Source organism: Salvelinus fontinalis, unplaced genomic scaffold (genome assembly GCF_029448725.1).
Source record: "Salvelinus fontinalis isolate EN_2023a unplaced genomic scaffold, ASM2944872v1 scaffold_0064, whole genome shotgun sequence".
NCBI classification, from domain to species: Eukaryota; Metazoa; Chordata; class Actinopteri; order Salmoniformes; family Salmonidae; genus Salvelinus; species Salvelinus fontinalis.
In genome coordinates this window covers 515,590-542,777 of record NW_026600273.1, presented here as the reverse complement: position 1 = coordinate 542,777, position 27,188 = coordinate 515,590, and the positions used below count along the sequence as shown (strand labels likewise).

Here is a 27,188-nt window from a genome sequence, read left to right as displayed (position 1 = left end):
GAGCTTATGTAACAGTACTCTTCTTGCGTTGTGTACAATCAATCCTCGACACGAATTCCAACATGTAGCACCAGTCATGGAGATTTATTCTTTAACAATGTACCTGGTAGGAACAGCACAAAATTGCACGTCATGCAATGCACGGCTCACCATCCAACTCTGCACTCACGCACTGTACAAAATATATGAACCCCCCCCACCAGACACAGTAAGTTGCTAGCTAGTACTGGCGGGAATTCTTTACAACCAAAATGCACAACCAATATTCTCCAAAAAACATTGCATCTTATGTGTGATGTTCGAATAACATTTACAAACAAATGTATATAAATTGTACACTTATATCATCACTTGGGAGTATAAAAATCACTTTTGATGTACAGTGCTTTGCAACCAACAACTTACCGCTGGTTTGGTGCTTGTTCACTGGGACGATTCTAATGAAACATCCTCCCTCGTAAGCAAGCTACGCAAACCAGCCAATAAGATGCCATGTTGAGTAGGTGACGGCAAGACAAAACTAAAACCAAAAACCCATTGGCTTAACAATAAAGTGGCAAGGGGAATCACCAATAAAACCCTGTTACACTCCCCCCTACTGAATTCCACTTGCAAAGAAAAATAATAAAAAAAAATACAAAACGGCACTGTGCAAACATACCAGATACAGAGACACTCAACATATGTACAGAATAACTCAGAGGAAAAAAAAAAATTGATATATTTTTATACTACCTAATAGAGAAACTAAAAGGTAAAGCTGTGTATATCAAGGATGCAGACCCTGCTTTAAATCAGTCACTAAATATTCCAGTCATTAGACTATTCTCCTTGAGAATTAGAGTGAAAAGCGGTTGATCAATCCCCTTAGCCCTCATAGGTAAACATGCCTGTTACATGTTAAGTACACTCAGTGACTTTAAAACATCCAAGTAATAAAATAAACTACCATAAGAGAGTTGATCATATCCGTCACATTACCATCTTGCAACCTCTAATCATGGTCACAATGATGTAAAAGCAAAACAAATAAAAGATGCCAATACCATTGACCCTCTATTCACATATTAAACCTTCAAGAGCTAACTGTCTGCTGATTCATAATCTCAATCAGTCTTGACACTGGTTTAAATAGTCTTCCTGCCCTTGACCTAATACGACCCCGACTACCTTCAACTGCATAAGGGGTAACAGTGTTGTGTACTGTTGCAATAATGGGACTGTCAACACAGTCCGTCTGTAACTGATCAGGTAAGGAATGGTCTGAGTTTGGTAGGTCAGTACGGATATCGTAAGTAGACTGGTCAATTAGCTCACTCACTACACTGTTACGGTCTCGGTCAGATTCTTGAAGACTCTCTGACCGAGGCAGACCTTCCAGCTGCAGTATATCTTCCACAGAATCCAAAGGTGGAATATCCTGAGCATCCAAGGATCGCACATCACCCTCCAGGCTTGTGTCACCTGTTCCTTCAGAAGGCAATTCTGACACCCACACTCTCGTTCTGTACTCAGCATCATCATCCACTGCAGTGTCCATGGCAGCTGAGACCATAAGGCTGTCATTCATGCCCTCAGACTCTGTTAATCCAGACATGTCTGTTCCCTCATCAACGGCAGCATGGGGAAGAGGAAGGAAGTTGACTGGCATTATCAGGTTGCGATGTACCGTCTTCTCCCGTCCAGTGGAGCTGTTCTGAATCTTAAAAGTGTGGCTGTCAGCATTCAACCCAGTGACAAGGTAGACAGTATCCTCCCAACGGTCAGCGAGCTTCCGCTTTCCCCGCTCCCCCTTGTTAGCCAGCAACACTCGATCACCAATCTCCACTGGTGCTCCTCTGACTCTTCTGTCATAAAGGTCAGCATGCCTCTTCAACTGCTTCGCTGCAGATGCCTGTGCTGTATTCATGGCTTCTTTCAGATCTCTCCTCAAAGACTGAACAAACTGGTCATAGTCGACAACTTCTGGGTTCTCTATGACAGAGCCAAAGACTATGTCAACAGGCAGTCTTGGCGTCCTTCCAAACATTAGCAGGAAAGGGGCAAAGCCTGTGGTCTCGTGGATTGTACAATTGTACGCAAACGTGAGGGACTTCAGCGCCTGAGGCCATCTGTGCTTTGCTCTCGTTGGCAGGGCCCGGATCATGTTTCCCAACGTCCTATTCATCCTTTCGCAGGACCCGTTCCCCATCGGATGGTACGGCGTGGTGTGAGACTTCTGAACACCTGCAACACTCAACAGTTCGGCTATTAAAGCACTCTCGAAGTTGGCTCCCTGGTCTGAATGTATACGGCGAGGCATCCCGTAGACACAGAAATAGTTGTTCCACAACTGATGAGCTACTGACTTAGCAGACTGGTTCGGACACAAGAAGGCATGAGCCAATTTGGTAAAGTGGTCAGTAACAACGAGCACATCCAAGGACTTGTTTGAAGAATCTTCTGCAGACCAGAAGTCTATGCACACTAGTTCAAGAGGCTCAGTTGTTATTATGCTCTCAAGAGGAGCTCTTGAGAGCAGGTTCAGGAGTCTTGCTCACGACGCATCTCCTGCAGCACTTCACATATGCTTTTACCTCCCTCTCCAGGCCATGCCAGAAGAACCTCTGTCTTGTCAGGTAGACTGTTCTCTGTTGGCCCTGGTGACCAGCTTCATCATGGACACCCTTCAACACCATTGCTTTCATGGAGGCTGGAACCACATACAGATACGTTTTCCTCTTTGTAACCACATTCCTTGAAACACGATACAGTACACCCATCTTCATGGTCAACTTGTCCCAACTTCTGAGAAGACACAAAACCTCAACAGTCTCATGGGAACGCTCTCTCCGGGATGGTCTTCTCCCCCTCTCCACAAAGAAGATCACTCTGCTGATCACGTTGTCATCACGCTGCTCACTCATCAGTAGGTCGTGTGGCAGAACATCGACATCGGTCTGCTCTGATGGCATAACAGCCTGTGGAAGCTGTGGCAACAGCAGTGCATGTGAGCCCACTTCATCCCCCCAGCACCTGTGTGAATGAAGAACAGCTGCAACTTCATGTCTTGATAAAGCACCAGATGGGGGGTCAACAGTAGCCTGACAGCTAATGACCACTTCGTTGGAGTCAGAGGCTTTGTCAAAGGGGTGGCTGGACCAGCGAAACACATCTTGCACTCTGTCTGTGCGCACAGCGTCGGCTTCAGCTAGTAAGGTCTCGTACGGGACCCTTGTCAGGCGATGGAGTGCACTGGGTCGTACGAAGGGCTCTCTGCTCAAAGCATCTGCAACAACATTTATTTTTCCAGGGATGTACTTGATGTCAAACTCGTACGGTGCCAGCTTGGCGACCCATCTCTGTTCACAAGCATCAAGCTTTGCTTTGGTCAGAATGTATGTCAAGGGATTATTATCTGTCCATACCGTGAACTGCTGTCCCCGTAGCCAGTGCTGGAACTTGTCACAGATAGCCCATTTCATGGCAAAGAACTCGAGCCTGTGTGCAGGATACCTCGACTGCGCATAACTGAGGGACTTGCTCGCGAAGGCTATAGGTCTCGCTGTAGCTCCCTGTTCCTGCACCTGGGACAGCACAGCACCTAAGCCATTGCTGGACGCATCCACCGAGAGTAGAAAGGGTTTTTCGAAGTTGGGGTGGGCCAACAAAACCTGGTCCAGTAAGGCTTGCTTTAGCTGGAATAAGGCCTGTCTGCATTCTGTTGTCCAGTCGGCAGCCGTCAACTTCCTGACAGGTGAGCGTCGCTTCTTTTTCCAGCGTGGAGCCTTGTGTCCAGTAGTCAATCCAAAGAGAGGCTTTGCAATGGTCGAGCAACCTTCAATGAACTGTTGATAATACACCACCATCCCAAGGAATGACCTCAATTTCTTCTGAGATGGAATGTCAGTGCCATCTTCCATTAGATCAGCTTCTGTTACTCCTGTAATGGCCCTCACCTTCTCAGGGTCTGTAGCTACACCATCCGCACTAATGATATGCCCCAGAAACTTCACAGACCTCTGCAGAAAGTTACACTTTTTTGGCGCCAACTTCAGGTTGTGAGCCTTGAGACGCTCAAAAACCATTTCCAGGCGCTGTAAAGCCAGATCTTCAGTGGGCGCATAGACCAAGACATCGTCAAGGTAACACAGCAGGCTAAGAAAGTTCTGATCTCCAAAGATGTTTAGCATCATCCTCATAAAGGTTGCAGGACTATTACATAACCCCTGTGGCATACGATTGTATTCGTACAATCCAAATGGCGACGTAAAAGCTGTGAATCTTCGGTCATCCTCATGCACTTCCACATTGTAGTAGCCAGAGGTAAGGTCCATTGTCGAGAAAAAGGCATTTCCACCTAAAGCAGCCAGTGCGTCAGCCTGGTGAGGGAGTGGGTGGGCGTCTTTGATGGTGCGAGCATTGAGCAAACGAAAATCAGTACAGAGTCTCAGGTCTCCAGACTTCTTCCATACAAGGACAAGGGGAGAGGCGAACTCACTACTAGACTTCCTTATGATTTCACGTTCTTCCATCTCATTCAATGCTTGTTTGAGTTTCTCATAATGATTTGGTGAAAGGCGTCGGTAGGGCATCCGAAAGGGTTTCTCATCACTCAGTTGAATGCGGTGAAGACATCCGGAAGCTTTTCCACAATCCAACTTGTGCCTGGAAAAAATAGACTGGTACTCAGCTATGAGCAGGATGAGTTTCTTCTTACCAGCAGGAGACGCTTGACAGGAGTTGACATCAATATCAGTCAAACCTAAGTCACGTAAGACCTCAGGTTCGCTTGAACTGTCAGGTCCGTCAGTATCGTGAAGTTGGCTGGAACCGTCATCAGTCAGTGTCAAGTCATCTTGGCAGTCAGTGAGTATATCAGCCGTTCTCTGCACTTGCTGCTGCAAAGCTGCTGATGAATCATCATTCACACACGAACAGTCAAAGTCCTCTAGAGCCATGCAAGGAAAGACATCGGCTAGAGTGGCGTTTCGTCTCAAAGTCACTGTCTTCTGAGAAGGGTTTATCACTCTAACAGGGAGCCACCCATCCCCCCGCAATAGAGCTACTGTCCTCCCTACCAGTATTGACCTTGGTGTTGACCTTGAACTGCTGGGCTCAATGAGAACAGCACTGCCCGCTGATAGATTCTGAGTGTTTCGTAGTCTGCCCCAGACTAAGTGCTCCTGCATAGGCTCTAGAGTCACCGCCCCTTTTAGTCTCACAGTTCCAACTTTGTCAGGTACTTCACTGTCTCTCCATCTCTCCACATTAGCCATCATATTGATTAGCTTGCTCTCCTCACCCCCGTCACACACAGGAGTATAAACCCTCTTCCAGAGATCTCCATCCGTCTTCAGGTGGCGAATCAAGTGCTTTAGAAGATTGCTGCCCAAGATGAGGTCATCACTCTGGCCTTCAACCACCAGTGTAGGCACGGCAACTCTACATCCGTACACCTCCATCTCCAGCTCACATACTCCCAAAGGCCTCGTCTTCAACCCACCACAACCAACCAAGACTACCTCTGTAGGACTCAATGATGGACTTTTCAACACTCCTGCACGCAACAGTTCAAGTAAGACCCTAGAGCTCAAGGTACAAGCCATGGATCCACTGTCAAGCATAGCTCTCACTTCCACTTCTCCTCCTATTAACACCTTGGCATAAAATAAATCATCATGTGCGGAAAGCCTCTGTGTGTTCTGCATTATGATACTCTTCTCAGTCTCCATTTCGTCACAAACACTTTTATATACAGACTCCAAATCAACAGCTCTCACCGATGGGGACTCTACAAAAGGCCCAACACTCTCCCCTTCTACATGCAGGCCTACTAGTTTTCCGGGAGCTGACCAGTGGTTACTGTAGGGACTCCACCAGCTGTGCTCAGAGCTGCGGCCTTGGGGCACTGAGAGCGTGCGTGGCCAGCTACATGACAAAGAAAGCAGAGGTGATTGGCCCTGCAGTGAAAGTAAGTATCATGTCCAGCATCCCCGCACACGTTACATGGCCCATTAGACTTCACTTTGCTCCTATTCCCTTTCTGGAACCTATGGACAGACTGTTGTGGTCTCTGCTCCAGCACACGCTCCAGCATTGCAAGGATACGTTCCATCGGCTCAGCTGAGCCCTGAATAGTTTGGGCTGGGTAAGGCAACGTATTGGGTACTTCCATGTTGGGCCTCACAGCAGGCATGGTGATCGGCATGACAGCACCAACTTCCTGCTTCATTGTTGTGATGGCTGGGGTCACCTTAGATAAGTGAGAGTACCTCTGCTCCCTCCTGTATTCATCCAGCCTCTCATGAACATCTGCAGCAGTCCACTGCTGTAATGGCTTGCACTTAAAGATAAGGGACAGTTCAGCGTTAGGGCAGTGTCTGATGAACATGACTGTGAGCTCACGAGATGGGTCTTCAACCCTTTTTTTCTGTCTCTTTAGACAATCTTCAGCAACCTCCATAGCCCTGTTCAGTCTGAGCCAATATTCAAATGGTTGTTCATCAGTCAGAGGTAATGTGGCATAAAAGTCAGCGAGAGGCATGCTTGAACAAGCAGTGTCACTAAAATGTTGTTTCAGTATGTCAAAGATGGGACTCGGGCCTTTAGATAAATCAACGGAGGGATTGCTGCGTATGCCCACTTTAACAACATCGCGGGCCCTTCCCATAAGCCTACCCATAACCTCAACAGCTTGGTCCATCACAGATACATCCCTCTTACGCATGTAGACCATGACCATATCCTCCCACTCATGCACTGTGCACTTTTCAGAGCCATCCCCCCGAAAGTACACCGGTTCCCTGATATCAGACTTCAATACCAGGTTCAGGCCGGACACATCCAAACCCCTAGAGCTGCATGCATTCCCCATAACATTGTCCCCAACATGTCCAACAATTGCCTTTGACTCCAAACAGGAGGCAATGTTCTCCCCAATGGAATGACCAATCTGCTGTACTATGTCTGCTATGAAATCCATGGAGACCTCCCCACTCCCTGTATTTGGCAAAACTCTGTCATACACATCCTTGGGCGTTTCCATGGGTACACTATCATCAAAACTCCCAAAACCCTCCAGTTTAGGCATAGGTGTAGAAGCAACTGGAATTTTGCCTGAACCCCTACCAACAGATGGTGACAGATTAAATGACAGGAAACCCCTACCTCTCCCAACACCTTCCATTTTAACAATGGGAAATCAACACACTAATAAAAATGTAACTAGCAAAAAAAATGCATATATATATTTCTTTCTTTAACGTCACGTCAAAATCGAACCTATATCTAGTACACAGGTAAAACTCACCCTACTTATATCAGATATACATTAGAATTGCAAATAAACAAGTAACACAAAAGTTATATCGTTTATCTGTGAAGTGTCTCAGCCAGAGAAATCATCAATTTCGATAATAAAATGTTGATGGCGCCCTCTTGTGGCGAAATGCGATATCGCACTATACTGCACCAGCAACGTCTTATCTGGTTCTTCAACGGCAACCACGGCGAAGTTCTGAGATGGAAATCCAGCGAAGGATGATCCGATCCAGAAGAACGGTCACGGCACCACTGTAACTGTACTCTTCTTGCGTTGTGTACAATCAATCCTCGACACGAATTCCAACATGTAGCACCAGTCATGGAGATTTATTCTTTAACAATGTACCTGGTAGGAACAGCACAAAATTGCACGTCATGCAATGCACGGCTCACCATCCAACTCTGCACTCACGCACGCTGGTTTGGTGCTTGTTCACTGGGCCATGTAGTTACCATAATAATACAATTACAATATACAATATAATATCTTTAACAATGTACCTGGTAGGAACAGCACAAAATTGCACGTCATGCAATGCACGGCTCACCATCCAACTCTGCACTCACGCACTGTACAAAATATATGAACCCCCCCCCACCAGACACAGTAAGTTGCTAGCTAGTACTGGCGGGAATTCTTTACAACCAAAATGCACAACCAATATTCTCCAAAAAACATTGCATCTTATGTGTGATGTTCGAATAACATTTACAAACAAATGTATATAAATTGTACACTTATATCATCACTTGGGAGTATAAAAATCACTTTTGATGTACAGTGCTTTGCAACCAACAACTTACCGCTGGTTTGGTGCTTGTTCACTGGGACGATTCTAATGAAACATCCTCCCTCGTAAGCAAGCTACGCAAACCAGCCAATAAGATGCCATGTTGAGTAGGTGACGGCAAGACAAAACTAAAACCAAAAACCCATTGGCTTAACAATAAAGTGGCAAGGGGAATCACCAATAAAACCCTGTTACAAGAACTCCCCTGAGTTTTCCCCCACGGTGGTGAATTAGTGAATAGACACAGAGCTTAATGTGAGTTTCCTTCAGTAGCACTCCTGATCTTGTGCTGTAATGTTCAGAATACATTGTGAACAATGAAAATCTCCTTACCACAAACACAGAAACGCCGAAGGTCATCTGGCACACTGCTTAGGTTTTTACTATCTTAAGACAATTGTAAAATAATTTAACAGACGTCAATTGTTGTACAACTTAATGGGTATACTAAGTCCCAGTACAGAGACAAAATCGAGTCGCAATTCAACAGCTCAGACACAAGAGGTATGTGGCAGGGTCTACAGTCAATCACGGATTACAAAAAGAAAACCAGCCCCGTCGCGGACCAGGATGTCTTGCTCCCAGACAGGCTAAACAACTTTTTTGCCCGCTTTGAGGACAATACAGTGCCACTGACACGGCCCCCTACCAAAACCTGCGGGCTCTCCTTCACTGCAGCCGAGGTGAGTAAAACATTTAAACGTGTTAACCCTCGCAAGGCTGCAGGCCCAGACGGCATTCCCAGCCGCGTCCTCAGAGCATGCGCAGACCAGCTGGCTGGTGTGATTACGGACATATTCAATCAATCCTTATCCCAGTCTGCTGTTCCCACATGCTTCAAGAGGGCCACCATTGTTCCTGTTCCCAAGAAAGCTAAGGTAACTGAGCTAAACGACTACCGCCCCGTAGCACTCACTTCCGTCATCATGAAGTGCTTTGAGAGACTAGTCAAGGACCATATCACCTCCACCCTACCGGACACCCTAGACCCACTCCAATTTGCTTACCGACCCAATAGGTCCACAGACGACGCAATCGCAACCACACTGCACACTGCCCTAACCCATCTGGACAAGAGGAATACCCATGTGAGAATGCTGTTCATCGATTACAGCTCAGCATTAAACACCATAGTACCCTCCAAACTCGTCATCAAGCTCGAGACCCTGGGTCTCGACCCCGCCCTGTGCAACTGGGTCCTGGACTTCCTGACGGGCCGCCCCCAGGTGGTGAGGGTAGGTAACAACATCTCCACCCCGCTGATCCTCAACACTGGGGCCCCACAAGGGTGCGTTCTGAGCCCTCTCCTGTACTCCCTGTTCACCCACGACTGCGTGGCCATGCACGCCTCCAACTCAATCATCAAGTTTGCGGATGACACTACAGTGGTAGGCTTGATTACCAACAACGACGAGACGGCCTACAGGGAGGAGGTGAGGGCCCTCGGAGTGTGGTGTCAGGAAAATAACCTCACACTCAACGTCAACAAAACAAAGGAGATGATTGTGGACTTCAGGAAACAGCAGAGGGAGCACCCCCCTATCCACATCGACGGGTCAGTAGTGGAGAAGGTGGAAAGTTTTAAGTTCCTCGGTGTACACATCACGGACAAACTGAATTGGTCCACCCACACTGAATTGGTCCACCCACACAGACCTCAGGAGGCTGAAGAAATTCGGCTTGTCACCAAAAGCACTCACAAACTTCTACAGATGCACAATCGAGAGCATCCTGTCGGGCTGTATCACCGCCTGGTACGGCAACTGCTCCGCCCACAACCGTAAGGCTCTCCAGAGGGTAGTGAGGTCTGCAGAACGCATCACCGGGGGCAAACTACCTGCCCTCCAGGACACCTACACCACCCGATGTCACAGGAAGGCCTTAAAGATCATCAAGGACAACAACCACCCAAGCCACTGCCTGTTCACCCCGCTATCATCCAGAAGGCGAGGTCAGTACAGGTGCATCAAAGCAGGGACCGAGAGACTGAAAAACAGCTTCTATCTCAAGGCCATCAGACTGTTAAACAGCCACCACTAACATTTAGCGGCCGCTGCCAACATACCGACTCAACTCCAGCCACTTTAAAAATGGGAATTGATGGAAATTATGTAAAAATGTACCACTAGCCACTTTAAACAATGCCACTTAATATAATGTTTACATACCCTACATTACCCATCTCATATGTATATACTGTACTCTATATCATCTACTGCATCTTGCCATCTTTACGTAATACATCTACCACTAGCCACTTTAAACTATGCCACTTTATGTTACATACCCTACAGTACTCATCTCATATGTATATACCGTACTCTATACCATCTACTGCATCTTGCCTATGCCGTTCTGTACCACCACTCATTCATATATCTTTATGTACATATTCTTTATCCCTTTACACTTGTGTGTGTGTGTAAGGTAGTAGTTGTGGAATTGTTAGGTTAGATTACTTGTTGGTTATTACTGCATTGTCGGAACTAGAAGCACAAGCATTTCGCTACACTCGCATTAACATCTGCTAACCATGTGTATGTGACTAATAAAATTTGATTTGATTTGTATACTCTGGGCATCACCTTTTACCTCAAATTAACAGTGGATTTTTGCTGTGGGACTTTAACCGTGTGTCTGACCTTGTTGTTCACACAGGAGAGAGATGTGACCATCGTGGATCGTCTGGGGAGCCTCAACAACCTCATGATGCTGACGAGGCAGAGAAGAGTCTCTCCAGATCAGAACTCCTCAAGAAACACCAGCAGAGACCCACAGCAGATAAATCTCATTGCTGCTCTGACTGTGGTAAAAGATTCAATTCTTCATTAAAACTTAAAATACATCAAAGATTACACACAAGAGACAAACCATATGGCTGTGCTCAATGTGGGAAGAGTTTTGGAAAATCTAGCCATCTGACTGAACACCAGAGAACACACACAGGAGAGAAACGGTATAGCTGTGATCAATGTGGGAAGAGTTTTTCTTCATCTAGCTATCGTATTAGACACCAGAGAACACACACAGGAGAGAAACCTTATAGCTGTGATCAATGTGGGAAGAGTTTTACTACATTTTGCTCTCTGACTGTACACCAGAGAACACACACAGGAGAGAAACCTTTTAGCTGTGATCAATGTGGGAAGAGATTTACTACATCTAGCTCTCTGACTCTACACCAGAGAACACACACAGGAGAGAAATGTTATAGCTGTGATCAATGTGGGAAGAGTTTTACTAGATCTAGCTCTCTGACTCTACACCAGAGAACACACACAGGAGAGAAATGTTATAGCTGTGATCAATGTGGGAAGAGTTTTACTAGATCTGACCATCTGACTTTACACCAGAGAATACACACAGGAGAGAAATGTTATAGCTGTGATCAATGTGGGAAGAGTTTCACTAGATCTGACCATCTGTCTTTACACCAGAGAATACACACAGGAGAGAAATGTTATAGCTGTGATCAATGTGGGAAGAGTTTCACTAGATCTGACTATCTGACTATACACCAGCGGATACACACAGGAGAGAAACCTTATAGCTGTGATCAATGTGGGAAGAGTTTTACTACATCTGGCTCTCTGACTCTACACCAGCGGATACACACAGGAGAGAAACCTCATAGCTGTGATCAATGTGGTAAGAGATACTCTGGTAAAAGATATCTGATCAAACATCAGAAAATACATACATGAAGCAGTTGTTTAATGATATCAATGAAATAATGAAATGATGTCACAATGTAGAATGTTTTAACATTGTAGTAGGAGTATTTTAATGATGTCACAATGTAGAACCCTAAATGTTTGTCCCCTGTTCTATTGATTTCAACATGATATGGATATTAGCCTCAGGGGGAAAATCCAGGCTCTGAATTGAAAGAGTACTATTTATGTGATTTAACAAAAAGTGACAACCAAAAAAAAGAGTTATGTTCCTAGCTGTTTACCACGTTAGTGACACACTTGAATCAAAATGTAGCTAGCTGTTTTCTACAAGTTGTCCTCTAACCAGGGATGTACACATTATTACCAGATTCCGTGTGGTTTATGCTGCGTTAGTTATTGAGCTGTTAGTTTTAACAGGACGTGCAACCTCATCTCCCTCCTGTCGCACAATTGATTTCAACATGATATCGTTGAGTGATGACAAATAAGTGTTGTGTTCCTTTGTTTAGCGTCCCCTACATTTAAATGCATCACTCCAAAATGTAGCTGACTGTCTTCTGCAGGTTGTCCTCTAACCAGTGAGGTTAAAGATATCTCCCATTTCCATGTGTTTTTTTAGTTGTGTTAGTTTCAACAGCACGTACTACCTGATTTCCCCCCTAATTGATATCAGTGATTTATTGCTATTTGTCAAAACAACAGCGTTTCTGGTTTATAAGGAGCTTGTTTAAAAAAAATACAAGTAATGTGAATATTGTGGCAGATGTTTGTGTATTTAGCATATTTTATGTTTAGGCTTTCAATATATCACAAACTGTTTCTGCATATTAGTTATTGATAATTGAATTTATATGTTTACGGTAATGACTAAAGGATTACACCCTGAAATGTATAACTGTGTAAAGATTTTGAATTAATAGACTAATTCTCTAATGTGTGTGTATAGGACAAGTTAAGATTTTACTATTTAGCAATTAAAGTGAGACATTCAAGGAAAAGAGGAACTGTTAACAGCTTGTGACAGACAACTTATGACCACTGTGTAACTGATAACAGGAAGGAGGTCTCCCCACCCAGGGAGGGGAGAAACCGTTAGGCTTGCAGTAGATAACATGTTGCAGGATATGATACGTAATGTATGTGTTGGAGAAGACTTGTAAACAGCATTGACGGTGTTTGAGAAGAGTGGGGGCGTTTATATGACCAAATGTGAGGTATAAAAGGCTATGCGCTTGTATGATTTTCAGAGCTCTCTGAATAAAGAACTAACATTTTGCAGAAATTCTGGGACTTTGTCAAATTCTTCTATTAACCAGGGCCTTACAACCCCTGGGGAATTGGTCAAAGTAGTGAGTAGTAGTGAGTTTTGAGTTCATATCCTTGGAACTACAAATTCTTGTGACAGTTATTGTAATTGTAAAGACATTGAATAGAAAATTCATTAATTCAAAAGACGTTGAAAACGTTGGCTATGCCCAACGTCCAATATGTGTTCAGTTGTAGTTAAATGTGATAGTTGAAAATGTTGTTTTCGGTTGTTTTTGTCAATGACTTTAAAACAACTTAATTTCAACGTACTTGCAGCCTATACACATGGACGCAGTATAATACATTGGTCTATAATCAATTTTTATTACCAATCCTACATCACTCCAGCATTTCTTGACAACGCTCAAGTGCTAATTGTCTTTATTCCACTACTGAAGAAGCATGACTCAAATCACCTCATATTTCAAACATTCAGCCTGACAAAAGATACATGTTTTATTATTCCATGCCTCACCATTAAGTTAATTATTGCCAATACATATAAACAAAGGGGTGTACGTTTGGATTTGATATTTCATATTTACAATTCATGTAACATTTAGTAATCATAATTATTTATGCAACCAACTGACAATATTTGGGTACAATTATATTGACATTGTTGCCCTGCTTTTATAATATCAGGGATCATTCTCAGATGTGCCAACCCAAATGTTGTATAGCATGACATTGGGGACTGGGCACCGATCCAACAACATGCCTATCAAGTGAACCCTGAGAAGAGAGAGAGAAGCTCTGCAGTGAGGTGGAAAGTTACTACGGATATTGCAGGAGTTTCCTCTTGAAATCAGACATGTCCATGGTAAGGACAACTTGGTTGCTGATTGTCTCAAGGGTTGGCAGTCAAAAATATTTGTCTTTTGCGTTAAGCCAGTGCATTTACATGGATCACAATTTATTTTGACACGTTTTTCTGTATTAGAGATGAGTTTTGTTTGGACTCGTTCTAAGGGGACAAGAGTTCTAGAAGCTAGTGAGTTTTAGGAAGATGAGAGTTCTAGAAGCTTGTGGGGGAAAAAACGTTTTTTTCTTGTTTTTAATTGTTGACAGCCAGTCGACACCATGTTTATATTGTAGAAGGTGAAGCATTGTAGTTGATTATTATGTGAAATAGAAGCATTGTAGTTGATTATTATTTGAAATGGAAGTTGTCTTCTTTTGGTGGTAAGCAAACTTGTCCAACAAAATTATAGGACATAAACTCAGCAAAAAAAGAAACGTCCTCTCACTGCCAACTGCGTTTATTTTCAGCAAACTTAACATGTGTAAATATTTGTATGAACACAAGATTCAACAACTGAGACAAACTGAACAAGATCCTCAGACATGTGACTAACAGAAATGTGACTAACAGAAATGGAATAATATGTCCCTGAACAAAGAGGGGGTCCAAATCAAAAGTAACAGTCAGTATCTGGTGTGGCCACCAGCTGCAATAAGTACTGCAGTGCATCTCCTCCTCATGGATTGCACCAGATTTGCCAGTTCTTGCTGTGAGATGTTACCCCACTCTTCCACCAAGGCACCTGCAAGTTCCTAGACATTTCTGGGGGGAATGGCCCTAGCCCTCACCCTCCAATCCAACAGGTCCCAGTTGTGCTCAATGGGATTGAGATGCAGGCTCTTCGCTGGCCATGGCAGAACACTGACATTCAAACAATCTTGTCTTGCAGGAAATCATGCACAGAACGGGCAGTAGGGCTGGTATCATTGTCATGCTGGAGGATCATGTCAGGATGACTGGCAGCTTCATGAAATAGTACCCGCAAAACACCAGTCTCAATGTCAACATTGAAGAGGCGACTCCGGGATGATGGCATTCTAGGAAGAGATGCAAAGAAAAAGACATATCTCAGACTGGCCAATAAAGAGAAAAGATTAAGATGGGCAAAATAACAGACACTGGACAGAGGAACTCTGCCTAGGAGGCCAGCATCCCGAAGTCGCCTCTTCACTATTGACATATATTTCATTTGATATTTTATAAACATACAAATTACAACACTTCCTCTTGAATTTGCAGATGTGTTGCTGTGCGTTTTGTTGCCAACCTTAATTTGCTAGCTGACAACTTTACGTTTTTTTTTCTTTTTAATTACCTTTTATATTTGTAGTTTTTCCATCACAACTTTTTTCCCTCATTCAACTTTTTCACTCCGGACGCTTTATCTGGACATGGTTCGTCAGCACCTTCAACAGCCGAAGCTAAGTAGTAACATTAACATGATGTCTTCTAATTGCAGTCGCTGTACTCATAATATACAGGAGAACGATCGCCTTACTGCGAGGATAGCTTTGCTGCAAGCCCAGCTTCAGACGCAATCGTTAGGCAAGGGTAATTTCAGTGTAGGAAAGGATGAAACAGCATCTGTGCCACCAGTAAGTACAGATAGTAAGGTTAGTATAAATCCCCCCGCACAGTCCCCGCAGCCGGACAACTTTCTCATGGCTTCTGGAGGGAAATGCTGTAGGAATGCTCAACTGGTGTCGCTCATTCAGCCGACAGAAACTTTCAACCGGTTTCCCCATTAAGTAGCGAGCCAGCCAGCTAACGTTAGCTTTACGCAGTTATCTTAGCCAGCCAGCTAACATTAGCTATATGCAGTTATCTACGCCAGCCAGCTAACATTAGCTATAGGCAGTTATCTTAACCAGCTAACGTTAGCCATATGCAGTTATCTTAGCCAGCCAGCTAACGTTAGTTTACGCAGTTATCTTAGCCAGCCAGCTAACATTAGCTATATGCAGTTATCTACGCCAGCAAGCTAACATTAGCTATATGCAGTTAACTTAGCCTGCCAGCTAACGTTAGCTATTTAGCCAACTAGCTATTAGCCGAACAAGCGTAGCCAACCAGCTAACGTTAGCTATTTAGCCAACTAGCTATTAGCCTAACAAGCGTAGCCAACCAGCTAACGTTAGCTATTTAGCCAACTAGCTATTAGCCTAACAAGCGTAGCCAACCAGCTAACGTTAGCTATTTAGCCAACTAGCTATTAGCCTAACCAGCGTAGCCAACCAGCACCGAGACCATTTAGAACCAAACTAACAAAACCTAAACGTGTTTGCAGATCAAAAGATCAGAGACAAACAGAATGATGGGAGAAAATTAACCTTCAGAAGTCATTGATCAATGCTGATAAAGTAACACACTGCTTAAATAATAGTTATTTATGATGTAGGTGTTTTGTAGAGCAGTCAGTTGGCAGTCGCCAGCAGTGTCGAACCAAACCAAACCAATCAGGAAGAAGTCATTGATCAGTGCTGATAAGGTTACTCATTGCTTCAATAATAATGAGTAGTTATTTATGATGTAAGGTGATTTGTAGATCAGTCAGTTGGCAGTCGCCTGCAGTGTCGAACCAAACCAAACCAATCAGGTGGTTGTTCGATGAAACAAATCTTCAGACGTCATTGATCACGTGCTGCTGAAAAAGTGATACAGGCATCAGCACACTGCTTTGAAGTTTAATGCTTTCAAGGCCTCGTACCTCCGGTATCAAACATAACATCCCCATCGAAAAGTTGACAAAACAAAAAGGGTCTCATATTCACTACATCAGAATAAACTGTCATCCATTTTAGTATCAAAATATATCAAATTAACCTGGAAAATTACTCAATGTCCCCCTCTGTTGTCGAAGAAGTATAATACACCTAAACTAACAAAACCGGTCTGATAAACTGGCTGGTGTTCATGAGTTTATAAAACATATACTTTATACATTTGTCATAAATGACCTGCATTGATGAGACACACAGTGTGGATGAATGATCAGTAGTCGACAGGGTAAAAATAGCACTCCTAAAGAAGATGCATTTTCCAGTTAGATACCAACTTGAAAGAGGGAACTTTAACATAAAACCCACATGGAAACTGAGATTTGGCAAATAACATATAAAGAGAGGCTTATTTGACGCCAAACCAACAACAGTAGTTACTAAAACATAAATTGCTAATGTATGATTTAAAAGGTGGATTTTATGATGTAATGTAAACTTTATACATTTCTTTCCCAGGACCACTCAATTTTCAAATTCTCCAAAAATCTTTTGTGGATTACCCAGAATCCCATACCTTTATCACCGAGTGTATTACACCGAGTGTAATGTAAACACACGAGCAGCGCAGCGGTCTAAGGTATGGCATCTCAGTGCTAGAGTCACTACAGACCCTGGTTCAAATCCAGGCTGTATCATAACAGGCCGTGATTGGGAGTCCCATAGGGCAGCGCACAATTGGCCCAGCATCGTCTGGGTCTGGGTTTGGCCGGGGTAGGCCGTCAATGCAAATAAGAATTTGTTCTTAACTGACTTGCCTAGTTAAATAAAGATGAAATATATTTAAAACATGTAGCTTCATTACACCGTTACACTGGCATACAAACTCAGAAGCACAGAGTAGATCATCCATATGACCTTGGAAAATAGTGCATTGTGGGTAGTTTAGAAGTTAAAAATATGTAATAACGCAAAAACATAACTGTTTGTACTTATAGGTAACCATATCGTGACTCCAACTAGCTTACTAAGTCTTTAACCACACTGTATTGTTACACTGGTGAGTAAAAACTAATGCTCCCTACACTTTAACTTGTTGTCTGAAGATAAAATATACATTTTACTCAACTGCGTTACCCACTACAGTCAGCAGATGGCGGTCTGCGACTTTAAGGTTATGCTGTTGGTGTGACGTATAATCTAGTGGACGGAACGCTTCTTTCAGCAGCAGCAACAGTTCGTCAGCCACCTCTGTAGCTGGCTAGACAAAATAGCCGTACCAATATAGCTCTTTAGCCGCTTTAGTGTATATTAGCCACTGTGTTTTAAACCCACTTCTGTCGCCTAGTTAGTTATCCGATTTAATTTCACATTTACGGTGTTGTTATTAGTCAGCTAGCGGGCTTGTTAAGTTAGCATTAGCCTAGCTAGCTAACATCCCCGACCATGCGGTCACTAAGCTATTCTCCTGCTAAAGGAGATGAGGATATCACAGTAAAACAAGAAGTAGCGAGTGAGGCCGTTACTGTGAAAGAAGAGGAAGACGCGTTCAGAGTGAAAGAGGAGGAGGATGTTACAGTAAAAGGAGAAGGGGAGGCAGTTTATGGAGTGAAAGAGGAGGGAGAGATGACTGTTACATCGAAAAAGTTGGAGGAAGAAGAGGAGGAAACTGGATTTCTGGGCCCGGTTTCCCAAACACATCTTAAGGCATCCAATGGTTCTAACGATGAATTTAGCCATAAGATGGTTTTGGGAAACCGTTCCCTGATTAACACTAGTAAGTACTGTCTTAAATATAGAGGCACAAACTCTGCGGTTGTTGAACTGATTTTTGGTTTTAAAGGGGAAATCTGCAATTGCTACATCCATATTGTGACTTTTAAATTATTTATTTATAGCCATTGATTCTTGAAGAATATAACACATGACTCATGAGCTTAGTTCAACTGTTTACCCCATCAGAACCCAGAATAAGCTTTTTTTACTACAATTTTTAGAAATAATGTAAAGCAACACTGTATAGCCTCAACATGGTTAAAATTATAATGTTGATATCATGGATGGTCAGTCCTTGCATCCATAGGTCTGTCTGTCTCTAGTTACATTTCTCCAACCCCATAATCATTTCATTACCAAAACAGTGGCGGAATGACAGATTTGTTATTGTTTGAACTGCAGATTGCTGGGTTGTGTGGGTTTTTTAAACAGCAACAAAATGGCTGCCCAGAGACTTGGTTTGGTAAACAGCTGAGGGATGGGGGAAGGAGAAGTGTAACCAATCAAGTGCCGAATGGTGAAAGGGCGAGAGCTGGAAATATTTTACGAAAATACTTTGAGGAACTATTGTCATTCGCAATTGATTTCATTAAGACTTTGTTTACTTGCTTTGGTGACGAAAAAATTACTTTGAGAAGCTCCACAACTCATTAGTGGTGGTGCGTTAAAACCTGTTATGGCTGAAGAGGCAGAATCGAATAACCTGGAAAGAGGTGGCCATTTCAAACGGCCTCGTACTCAATTCTTGCTCGTACAATATGCATATTATTATTACTATTGGATAGAAAACAATCTCTAGTTTCTAAAACCGTTTGAAATTTTTCTCTAAGTGGAACAGAAGTCATTTGGCAGCACTTTCCCTGACCAGGAAGTAGAATGTCAGAAATCTATGCTCTCTTCAACGTTCTGCCTATACATGGTCATCATACGTAGGACCCTACTTACACCTCATAGGCCTTCCTCTGGGTGTCATGCGGAAGTGAGAGCAGAAAGGACTTGATTATCTCGTTCAGAGGTGGAATAAAACCAACTTCTTTGACTTGACCGTCCACTTCCGGTACTCTGAGGCGCGCGACTTGGAAGTGAGATTGCCTTATGTTTTGCTGCCGTTTCGGACGACAACTATCTCCGGCTCGGATATTATTTGATAAATGTGACCATATCATCGTAATGTATGTTTTTTCAATATAGTTTAATCAGATTATTGAAATTTTTTCGGGAGTTTTGCCGTGTTCCGTTCTGTTACTTTTTTTACGTTTGAGAGATCCGTGCTACTCGGCTCGTGCCCATCCTAAATGAAGAGGGAAAATTAACGTTTTTAATCCAAACAACGACTGTTCTTGACAAAGGACACCATGTCCAACATTCTGACGGAAGATCACGAAAAGTAAGAAACATTTTATGATGTTATTTCATAGATCTGTTGTGCATGTCTACTGGTCGTGGGCGCCCAAGTGTGTCTGGCTATTGTTGCTATGCTAATATAGCGCTACATTTTGTTTTCGCTGTAAAACATTTAATAAATCGGAAATATTGTCTGGAATCACAAGATGCCTGTCTTTCAATTGCTGCACACTATATATTTTTCAGAAATGTTTTATGATGAGTAATTAGGTATTTGAAGTTGGTGTCTGTAAATATTATGCATGCTTTCGGTGCAATTTCTGATTGTAGCTGAAATGTAAACTATGATTTATACCTGAAAAATGCACATTTTTCTAAAAAAAAACATATGCTATACCATAAATATGTTATCAGACTGTCATCTTATGAAGTTTTTTCTTGGTTAGTGGCTATTTATTTCTTTATTTGGTCGAATTTGTGATAGCTAGTGATGGAGTAAGAAACTGATGGAGTAAGAAAAATGGTGTCTTTTGCTAACGTGGTTAGCTAATAGATTTACATATTTTGTCTTCCCTGTAAAACATTTTAAAAATCGGACATGTTGGCTGGATTCACAAGATGTTTATCTTTCAAATGCTGTATTGGACTTGTTAATGTGTGAAAGTTAAATATTTTAAAAAACTATCTTTTGAATTTCGCGCCCTGCACTTGAGCTGGATGTTGTCATAAGTGTACCGGTGTCGGGCTGCAGCCATAACAGGTTAAGACAATCAGAAATACTATCAGACATCCCCAAATGGGCACATTTATAGGCAGGTAGACTAATCCTACTTTTATATGCGCAATCAGGTGTGCGTCCTTACTCAACATTGACAGGAGTGTTTCAAATGAAAGACAATTTAATAAATTGACAAAACTGGCGTATCTTGTGGGGTCAGGTCTGGGTGGTCTGCCAACTATCATCAGCTGATCCAGGAAATCATTTTCTGAATGCCAGTCAAATTACAAACATCACGACATGCAACAACAACCAAAGTGCTTCTTCATTCATTACTCTGGTAAAGACAGTTATGCCGTGCTCCACGTTAGATCCAACATCCCTAACAAATTGATGTTTATAATGTTATTGTCTGCTTGATTTACTGTAGGGTCCCATTAGTCTGTTTGGACACGGAGATACTTAGCTCATAATGTGTAGATAACTGTTCCTTGATGGATAGGCTATTGTGCAACACACAGAGCTATTTTCCTATATTTGTTGTTAGGTGAAGTTATGGGCCAATTTGGCAAACAGTGTACAAACCCTCATTGTCAGGCTGATGGAAAAGCCAAAGAGCATTTTACTGGTTGAAGTGGTTTTTAAGTACAAAGCGGTTGATTTGCGATGACACAAACGTTATATTAAGCAGGACATTCAAACGAGCCTTACAATTATAATCCAAAGTAGTGTGAAATGCACTCATAAGCAACCTGGACATGGAGGTTACTCCCCTGAGTTTCCCCCCATTCACATTCAGAATACATTGTGAAAAACTAAAATCTGGAGATTTCTGCTGTTGTGGGCCTTTAACCTTCTGTCTGACATTGTCATTCACACAGGAGAGAGACGGGACTATCGTGGATCCTCTGGGGAGTCTCAACAACATCATGATGCTGACGAGGCAGAGAAGAGTCTCTCCACATCAGACCTCAAGAAACACCAGCAGAGACCCACAGGGAAGAAATCTCACTGCTGCTCTGACTGTGGGAAATGTTGCAAATCTTCATCAGAACTTAAAATACACCAGAGAACACACACAGGAGAGAAACCTTATACCTGTGATCAATGTGGGAAGAGTTTTGCTAAATCTATCCATCTGACTGTACACCAGAGAACACACACAGGAGAGAAACCTTATATCTGTGATCAATGTGGGAAGAGTTTTACTCAGCTAAGCAGCCTGACAGGACACCGGAGAACTCACACAGGAGAGAAACCTTATGGCTGTGATCAATGTGGGAAGAGTTTTACTATATCTAGCTATCTGACTGTACACCAGCGAGTACACACAGGAGAGAAACCATATAGCTGTGATCACTGTAGGAAGAGTTTTACTACATCTGGTAATCTAACTGTACACCAGAGAACACACACAGGAGAGAAATCTTATAGCTGTGATCAATGTGGGAAGAGTTTTGCTAAATCTATCCATCTGACTGTACACCAGAGAACACACACAGGAGAGAAACCTTATATCTGTGATCAATGTGGGAAGAGTTTTACTATATCTAGCTCTCTGACTGTACACCAGAGAACACACACAGGAGAGAAACCTTATATCTGTGATCAATGTGGGAAGAGTTTTACTAGATCTAGCTATCTAACTGTACACCAGCGAGTACACACAGGAGAGAAACCATATAGCTGTGATCACTGTAGGAAGAGTTTTACTACATCTGGTAATCTAACTGTACACCAGAGAACACACACAGGAGAGAAATCTTATAGCTGTGATCAATGTGGGAAGAGTTTTGCTAAATCTAGCCATCTGACTGCACACCAGAGAACACACACAGGAGAGAAATCTTATGGCTGTGATCAATGTGGGAAGAGTTTTACTCAGCTAAGCAGCCTGACAGGACACCGGAGAACTCACACAGGAGAGAAACCTTATGGCTGTGATCAATGTGGGAAGAGTTTTACTAGATCTCGCTATCTAACTATACACCAGAGAACACACACAGGAGAGAACCCTTATAGCTGTGATCAATGTGGGAAGAGTTTTACTAGATCTAGCTATCTAACTGTACACCAGCGAGTACACACAGGAGAGAAATCTTATACATGTGATCAATGTGGGAAGAGTTTTACTCACTCAAGCTCCCTGAAATCCCACCATAGAACACACACTGGAGAGAAACCTTTTGGCTGTTATCAATGTGGGAGGAGTTTTACTCATCTAAGCAACCTGATAGTACACCGGCGGGGACACACAGGAGAGAAACCATATAGCTGTGACCACTGTAGGAAGAGTTTTACTACATCTGGTAATCTAACTATACACCAGAGAACACACACAGGAGAGAAGCCTTATACCTGTGGTCAATGTGGGAAGAGTTTTATTCAATCTGGCCATCTGACTGTACACCAGAGAACACACACAGGAGAGAAATCTTATGGCTGTGATCAATGTGGGAAAAGTTTTACTTCATCTAGTTATCTGACTAAACACCAGAGAATACACACAGGAGAGAAACCTTATGGCTGTGATCAATGTGGGAAAAGTTTTACTTCATCTAGTTATCTGACTAAACACCAGAGAACACACACAGGAGATAGACCTTAAGGCTGTGATCAATGTGGCAAGAGATTTATTCAGCTACAAACCCTGAAATCACACCGGAGAACTCACACAGGAGAGAAACCTTATAGCTGTGGTCAATGTGGGAAGAGTTTTGGTCGATCTGGCCAGCTGACATTACACCAGAGAACACACACAGGAGAGAAATCTTATAGCTGACAAGAGACAAAGATCTCTGATCAAAGGAGTTATTTCGTGATATCAATGAAATGATGTCACAATGTAGAATGTTTTAACATTGTAGTAGGAGTATTTTAATGATGTCACAATGTAGAACCCTAAACGTTTGTTAAATTGATTTTAGGGAAAAAGAGGAAAAATCCAGGCTCTGAATTGAAAGTATTATTTATGAGATTTATCAAAAAGTGACTAACAAAAAAGAGCTGTGTTACACTTACCATGTTGGTGACCCGCTTGAATCAAAATGCAACACTTCAAACTGTTTCTGCATATTGGTTATTGATTTGGACACGTTAAAACTGTGTTTTGACATTGCACTATTCCCATTTATCAAAATGTCATTCAAAAGACGTTGAAAATAAGACTATGCCTGACGTCCAATATATGTTCTGTCCAGTATAGTACAGGATATCGCAGGAGTTTCCTCTTGAAATCAGACATGTCCGTGTTAAGGACAACTTGGTTGCTGATTATCTCAAGTGGGGGCAGTCAAATAGATTTGTGTTTTGCATTTAGCCAGTGAGTTACCATGATCACAATTTATTTTGACACGTTTTTCCCCGTGTTGGAGATTAGTTTTATCTCTTATTCTTTTCTGTGTTTTTTTGAAACTGCACTGTTGGGGGCTCGTAAGTATGAGTTCCAGTGTTGTATCCGGCACATGTGACTAATACTATTTGATTTGAGTTTTGTTTGGGCTCGTTCCAAGGGGACGAGAGTTCTAGAAGCTAGTGGGTTTTAGGGAGACGAGAGTTCTAGAAGCTAGTGAGTTTTAGGATTCTATGGAAAGAAAAGGGATTAAAAAAATTATACGATTGCATATTATTATTTAGACATACGTGTTTTTAATTGTTGACAGCCAGTAGACACCATGTTTATATTGTAGAAGGTGAAGCATTGTAGATGATTGTGTGAAATGGAAGTTGTAGAGATACTCTGAATGATTGGCTATGAAAAGCTAACTGACATTTACTACTGAGGTGCTGACCTGTTACACCCTCAACAACCACTGTAATTATTATTATTTGACCCTGCTGGTCATCTATGAACATTTGAACATCTTGGCCATGTTCTGTTATAATCTCCACCCGGCACAGCCAGAAGAGGACTGGCCACCCCTCAGAGCCTGGTTTCTTCCTAGGTTTTGGCCTTTCTAGGGAGTTTTTCCTAGCCACCGTGCTTCTACACCTGCATTGCTTGCTGTTTGGGGTTTTAGGCTGGGTTTCTGTACAGTACTCTGTGACATCAGCTGATGTAAGAAAGGCTTTATAAATACATTTGATTGATTGTACAACTGAATGCATTCAACTGAAATGTGTCTTGGGTGCACTGATTGGTGTCACCTCGTTAGTCAGTATGTGTTACACCTGTGCTGGCTTGTCCGTCTCGTTAGTGGGAAGGTGTTTCACCTGAGCTGGTCCAGGTTCTATTTAAGAGTGTCTGGCCCAGTGCTCCAGTTGTCTTGATAGATGTGGAGAGTCAACACCTTCAGTTGCTCCACCTTTTTGGTTTGCTTCCTGTCTTTAAGTTTGGTGTGGGTTTTTCTTTTGTTTGCCTCTTCTTGGGCAGATTTAGTGGGTCTCATGGTGGGTGTCTTTTAGGTCCCAGTTATTGTTACTAGTCAACTTCCAGTGGACACCCCCATAGTGTCTTTCAGAGCCCCTCCTAAAACCCCACCTGTTTACTTGTTGTTGTCAGTGACTCTTTGATATTTAAGGGACATTTATGTTTTCTTGCTGGAGAACGTAACAACAAACAATGGAGTAAAACATGCTTATATATTGGGTTGGAAATTGCATCATATTGTTAATATTTTAATCAAATGTAATTTCCTTAAAAAGCTCATTAGTCTTCCATTTAATTTGTTTTTACCCTTATGTTTGTTGTGTAGTAAATGTGAGATTTTGTCATTTTTTTCTTTCTGTGAAGCCATGCCTGAAATGTGCTGTATAAATAAAGCTTGATTTGAACATATTGCGAAACGAATGAACCCAATGACCGACCAATCAACAGACTCTTGCAAAAGCAACACATATTTGGGGCAGCAGGTAGCCTAGTGGTTGGAGCGTAGTGCCAGTAACTGAAAATTTTGCTGGATCGAATCCCCGAGCTGACAAGGTAAAAATCTGTCATTCTGCCCCTGAACAAGGCAGTTAACCCACTGTTCCCCTGTAGACCAGCATTTAAATAAGAATTTGTTCTTCCCTAGTTAAATACACAACATTTTTTTTGACAAAAAATATATATCTTGGTCCATCTTAGTATTAAAAACAGTATAAATTAAGTATATCAAAAATAGTAGTAGTGGTTTACTTTTCAATTCAGTTTATCTTCCACTATGTTCCACTATGCGGTGAAATCTGTGTCAACAAAAGTAAGAAAAGATTAATACACATACAATTAACAAAGAACATAACAAATGTTCAGCTGTAGTTTTATATAAGCATGCACACCTATGTTTATGAAGAAACAGATGATTGGTGCATAGGCATACCTTGTCACGGACATAAAGGCCACTCGGGTCCCCATTGAAGAGGTAGGGCAAGAGCAGAATCACTGCTGTGGTCTCCAGTCCTCGTAAAGTAAAGCAAAGATCTTACTACACTTGCTAATTTTATTACAAAATACATTAGAGAAAGGGAAGGAATAAGAGCAAATCCCTCTTCTGTATTGTCCTTCAGGGACTGTCAACATAGCAGGATGATGTCCTCACCCCTGCCTCACCTCTCTACCTCTGATAGTCCTTGAATTATATTTTTGTCTATATCCATTCCATGGACTTGATTCATTTCCGAGAATATCTGAAAAGATCATTTGCACACATTTGTATGCTAAGAGATGTCAGTTTGTATTGACTGCTATGTAGGTTAAATGTACACTTCAAATGCAGCTGTCCTACAACAGATCTGTACCTTCTTCTTGATCCCAATTGCATTGTGTCCATGTTCTGTCCTATAAGAATTTCAAAGGAAGAGAAAATGTGTCAAAGAATAGTCTTACAAGCATTAAAACATATATATATATATTAGATAAATTGCTGCGTGGCAATACTGTGTTTGGATTCTGAAGGGCATTTATACAAAAGAGGTAGTCTAGACACTGTATTAATACCATTATGCATTTGAATCCCATCTCCAGCTACCATCTAAGATATTAATTTCCCTCCACAAGGGGACGCACATGTAACGTTTCCAAAATGGGATAGTATTGTCCATGTAACGTTTCCAAAATGGGATAGTATTGTACATGTAACGTTTCCAAAATGGGATAGTATTGTCCATGTAACGTTTCCAAAATGGGATAGTATTGTCCATGTAACGTTTCCAAAATGGGATAGTATTGTCCATGTAACGTTATGCCCCCTTGTGAGTTAATAGTATTGCATGCTGTAGCAGGCTATATAAAGAGGAAGACCTCCATTGACGATTCAGTTCGTTGTAACATCTCGTCTGGACAGGTCACCGTCCTTAGTTAGTTAGTTAACGTTAGCTAGTTCATTATCACAAAAGTGAGAACTGCTCTAGATTGGAAACTTACGTTAATGAGTGTAAAGACATGTTGGCTTTATGGAAACGATATACAATATATGGGAAATAATATAGTTGAGGGAAATAATCCAAACCTAGTTGTGCCTAGTTAGGACATAACGTTAGCTAGCTAGATAACGGTACTGTACTGTAGCTCATACAACGCCGACGGTCAAACCCGGCTTTCTAATATTTACGGTAATTAACTATAGTAACGTTATGGAAGCTATTCACAGAAAACCATCATTGTCTTCGTTATTCATTATTATGTTATATTATTATTATATAAATTATTTAGAGACATATTCAGAGCCAAACATCAACCCAACTTAACCTTTTTAACTGTTGTCGCATCCAAACTTGTCACCATCGTTTTCAGTTGTAACTGCGAAGTTCCCGGAAGAAGTCCAGCAACAA

At 42.3% G+C, this 27,188-nt stretch overlaps 4 protein-coding genes across 5 annotated transcripts in view; 2 read left to right on the top strand and 2 right to left on the bottom strand.

The window, feature by feature from the left end:
- LOC129842748 (zinc finger protein 664-like) overlaps positions 1–27,188 on the bottom strand; it is a 275,164-nt gene that overhangs the window by 17,572 nt on the left and 230,404 nt on the right. The gene's annotated exons all lie outside the window — the stretch shown is intronic.
- Positions 1–27,188, top strand: part of LOC129842743 (zinc finger protein 501-like) — a 57,857-nt gene that overhangs the window by 823 nt on the left and 29,846 nt on the right. The gene's annotated exons all lie outside the window — the stretch shown is intronic.
- LOC129842749 (uncharacterized) lies at positions 16–2,507 on the bottom strand. The gene is made up of 2 exons (XM_055911382.1): positions 406–2,507; positions 16–172 (listed from the first exon to the last, which is right to left on the bottom strand). The coding sequence occupies exon 1, from the start codon at positions 2,300–2,302 to the stop codon at positions 1,076–1,078; it is 1,227 nt and encodes a 408-aa protein (XP_055767357.1). The 5' UTR covers positions 2,303–2,507; the 3' UTR covers positions 16–172; positions 406–1,075.
- Positions 21,319–23,792, top strand: LOC129842751 (zinc finger protein 420-like; the record flags this gene model as incomplete). Its single annotated transcript, XM_055911385.1, has 1 exon — positions 21,319–23,792. A coding segment is annotated over one exon (1,731 nt), but the record flags the coding sequence as incomplete, so codon positions are not given.

What these genes read in the sequence shown, in the direction of transcription:
- LOC129842749 (XM_055911382.1), bottom strand. Translation starts at nt 2,302, where the DNA reads ATGCCTCGCCGTATACATTCAGACCAGGGAGCCAACTTCGAGAGTGCT.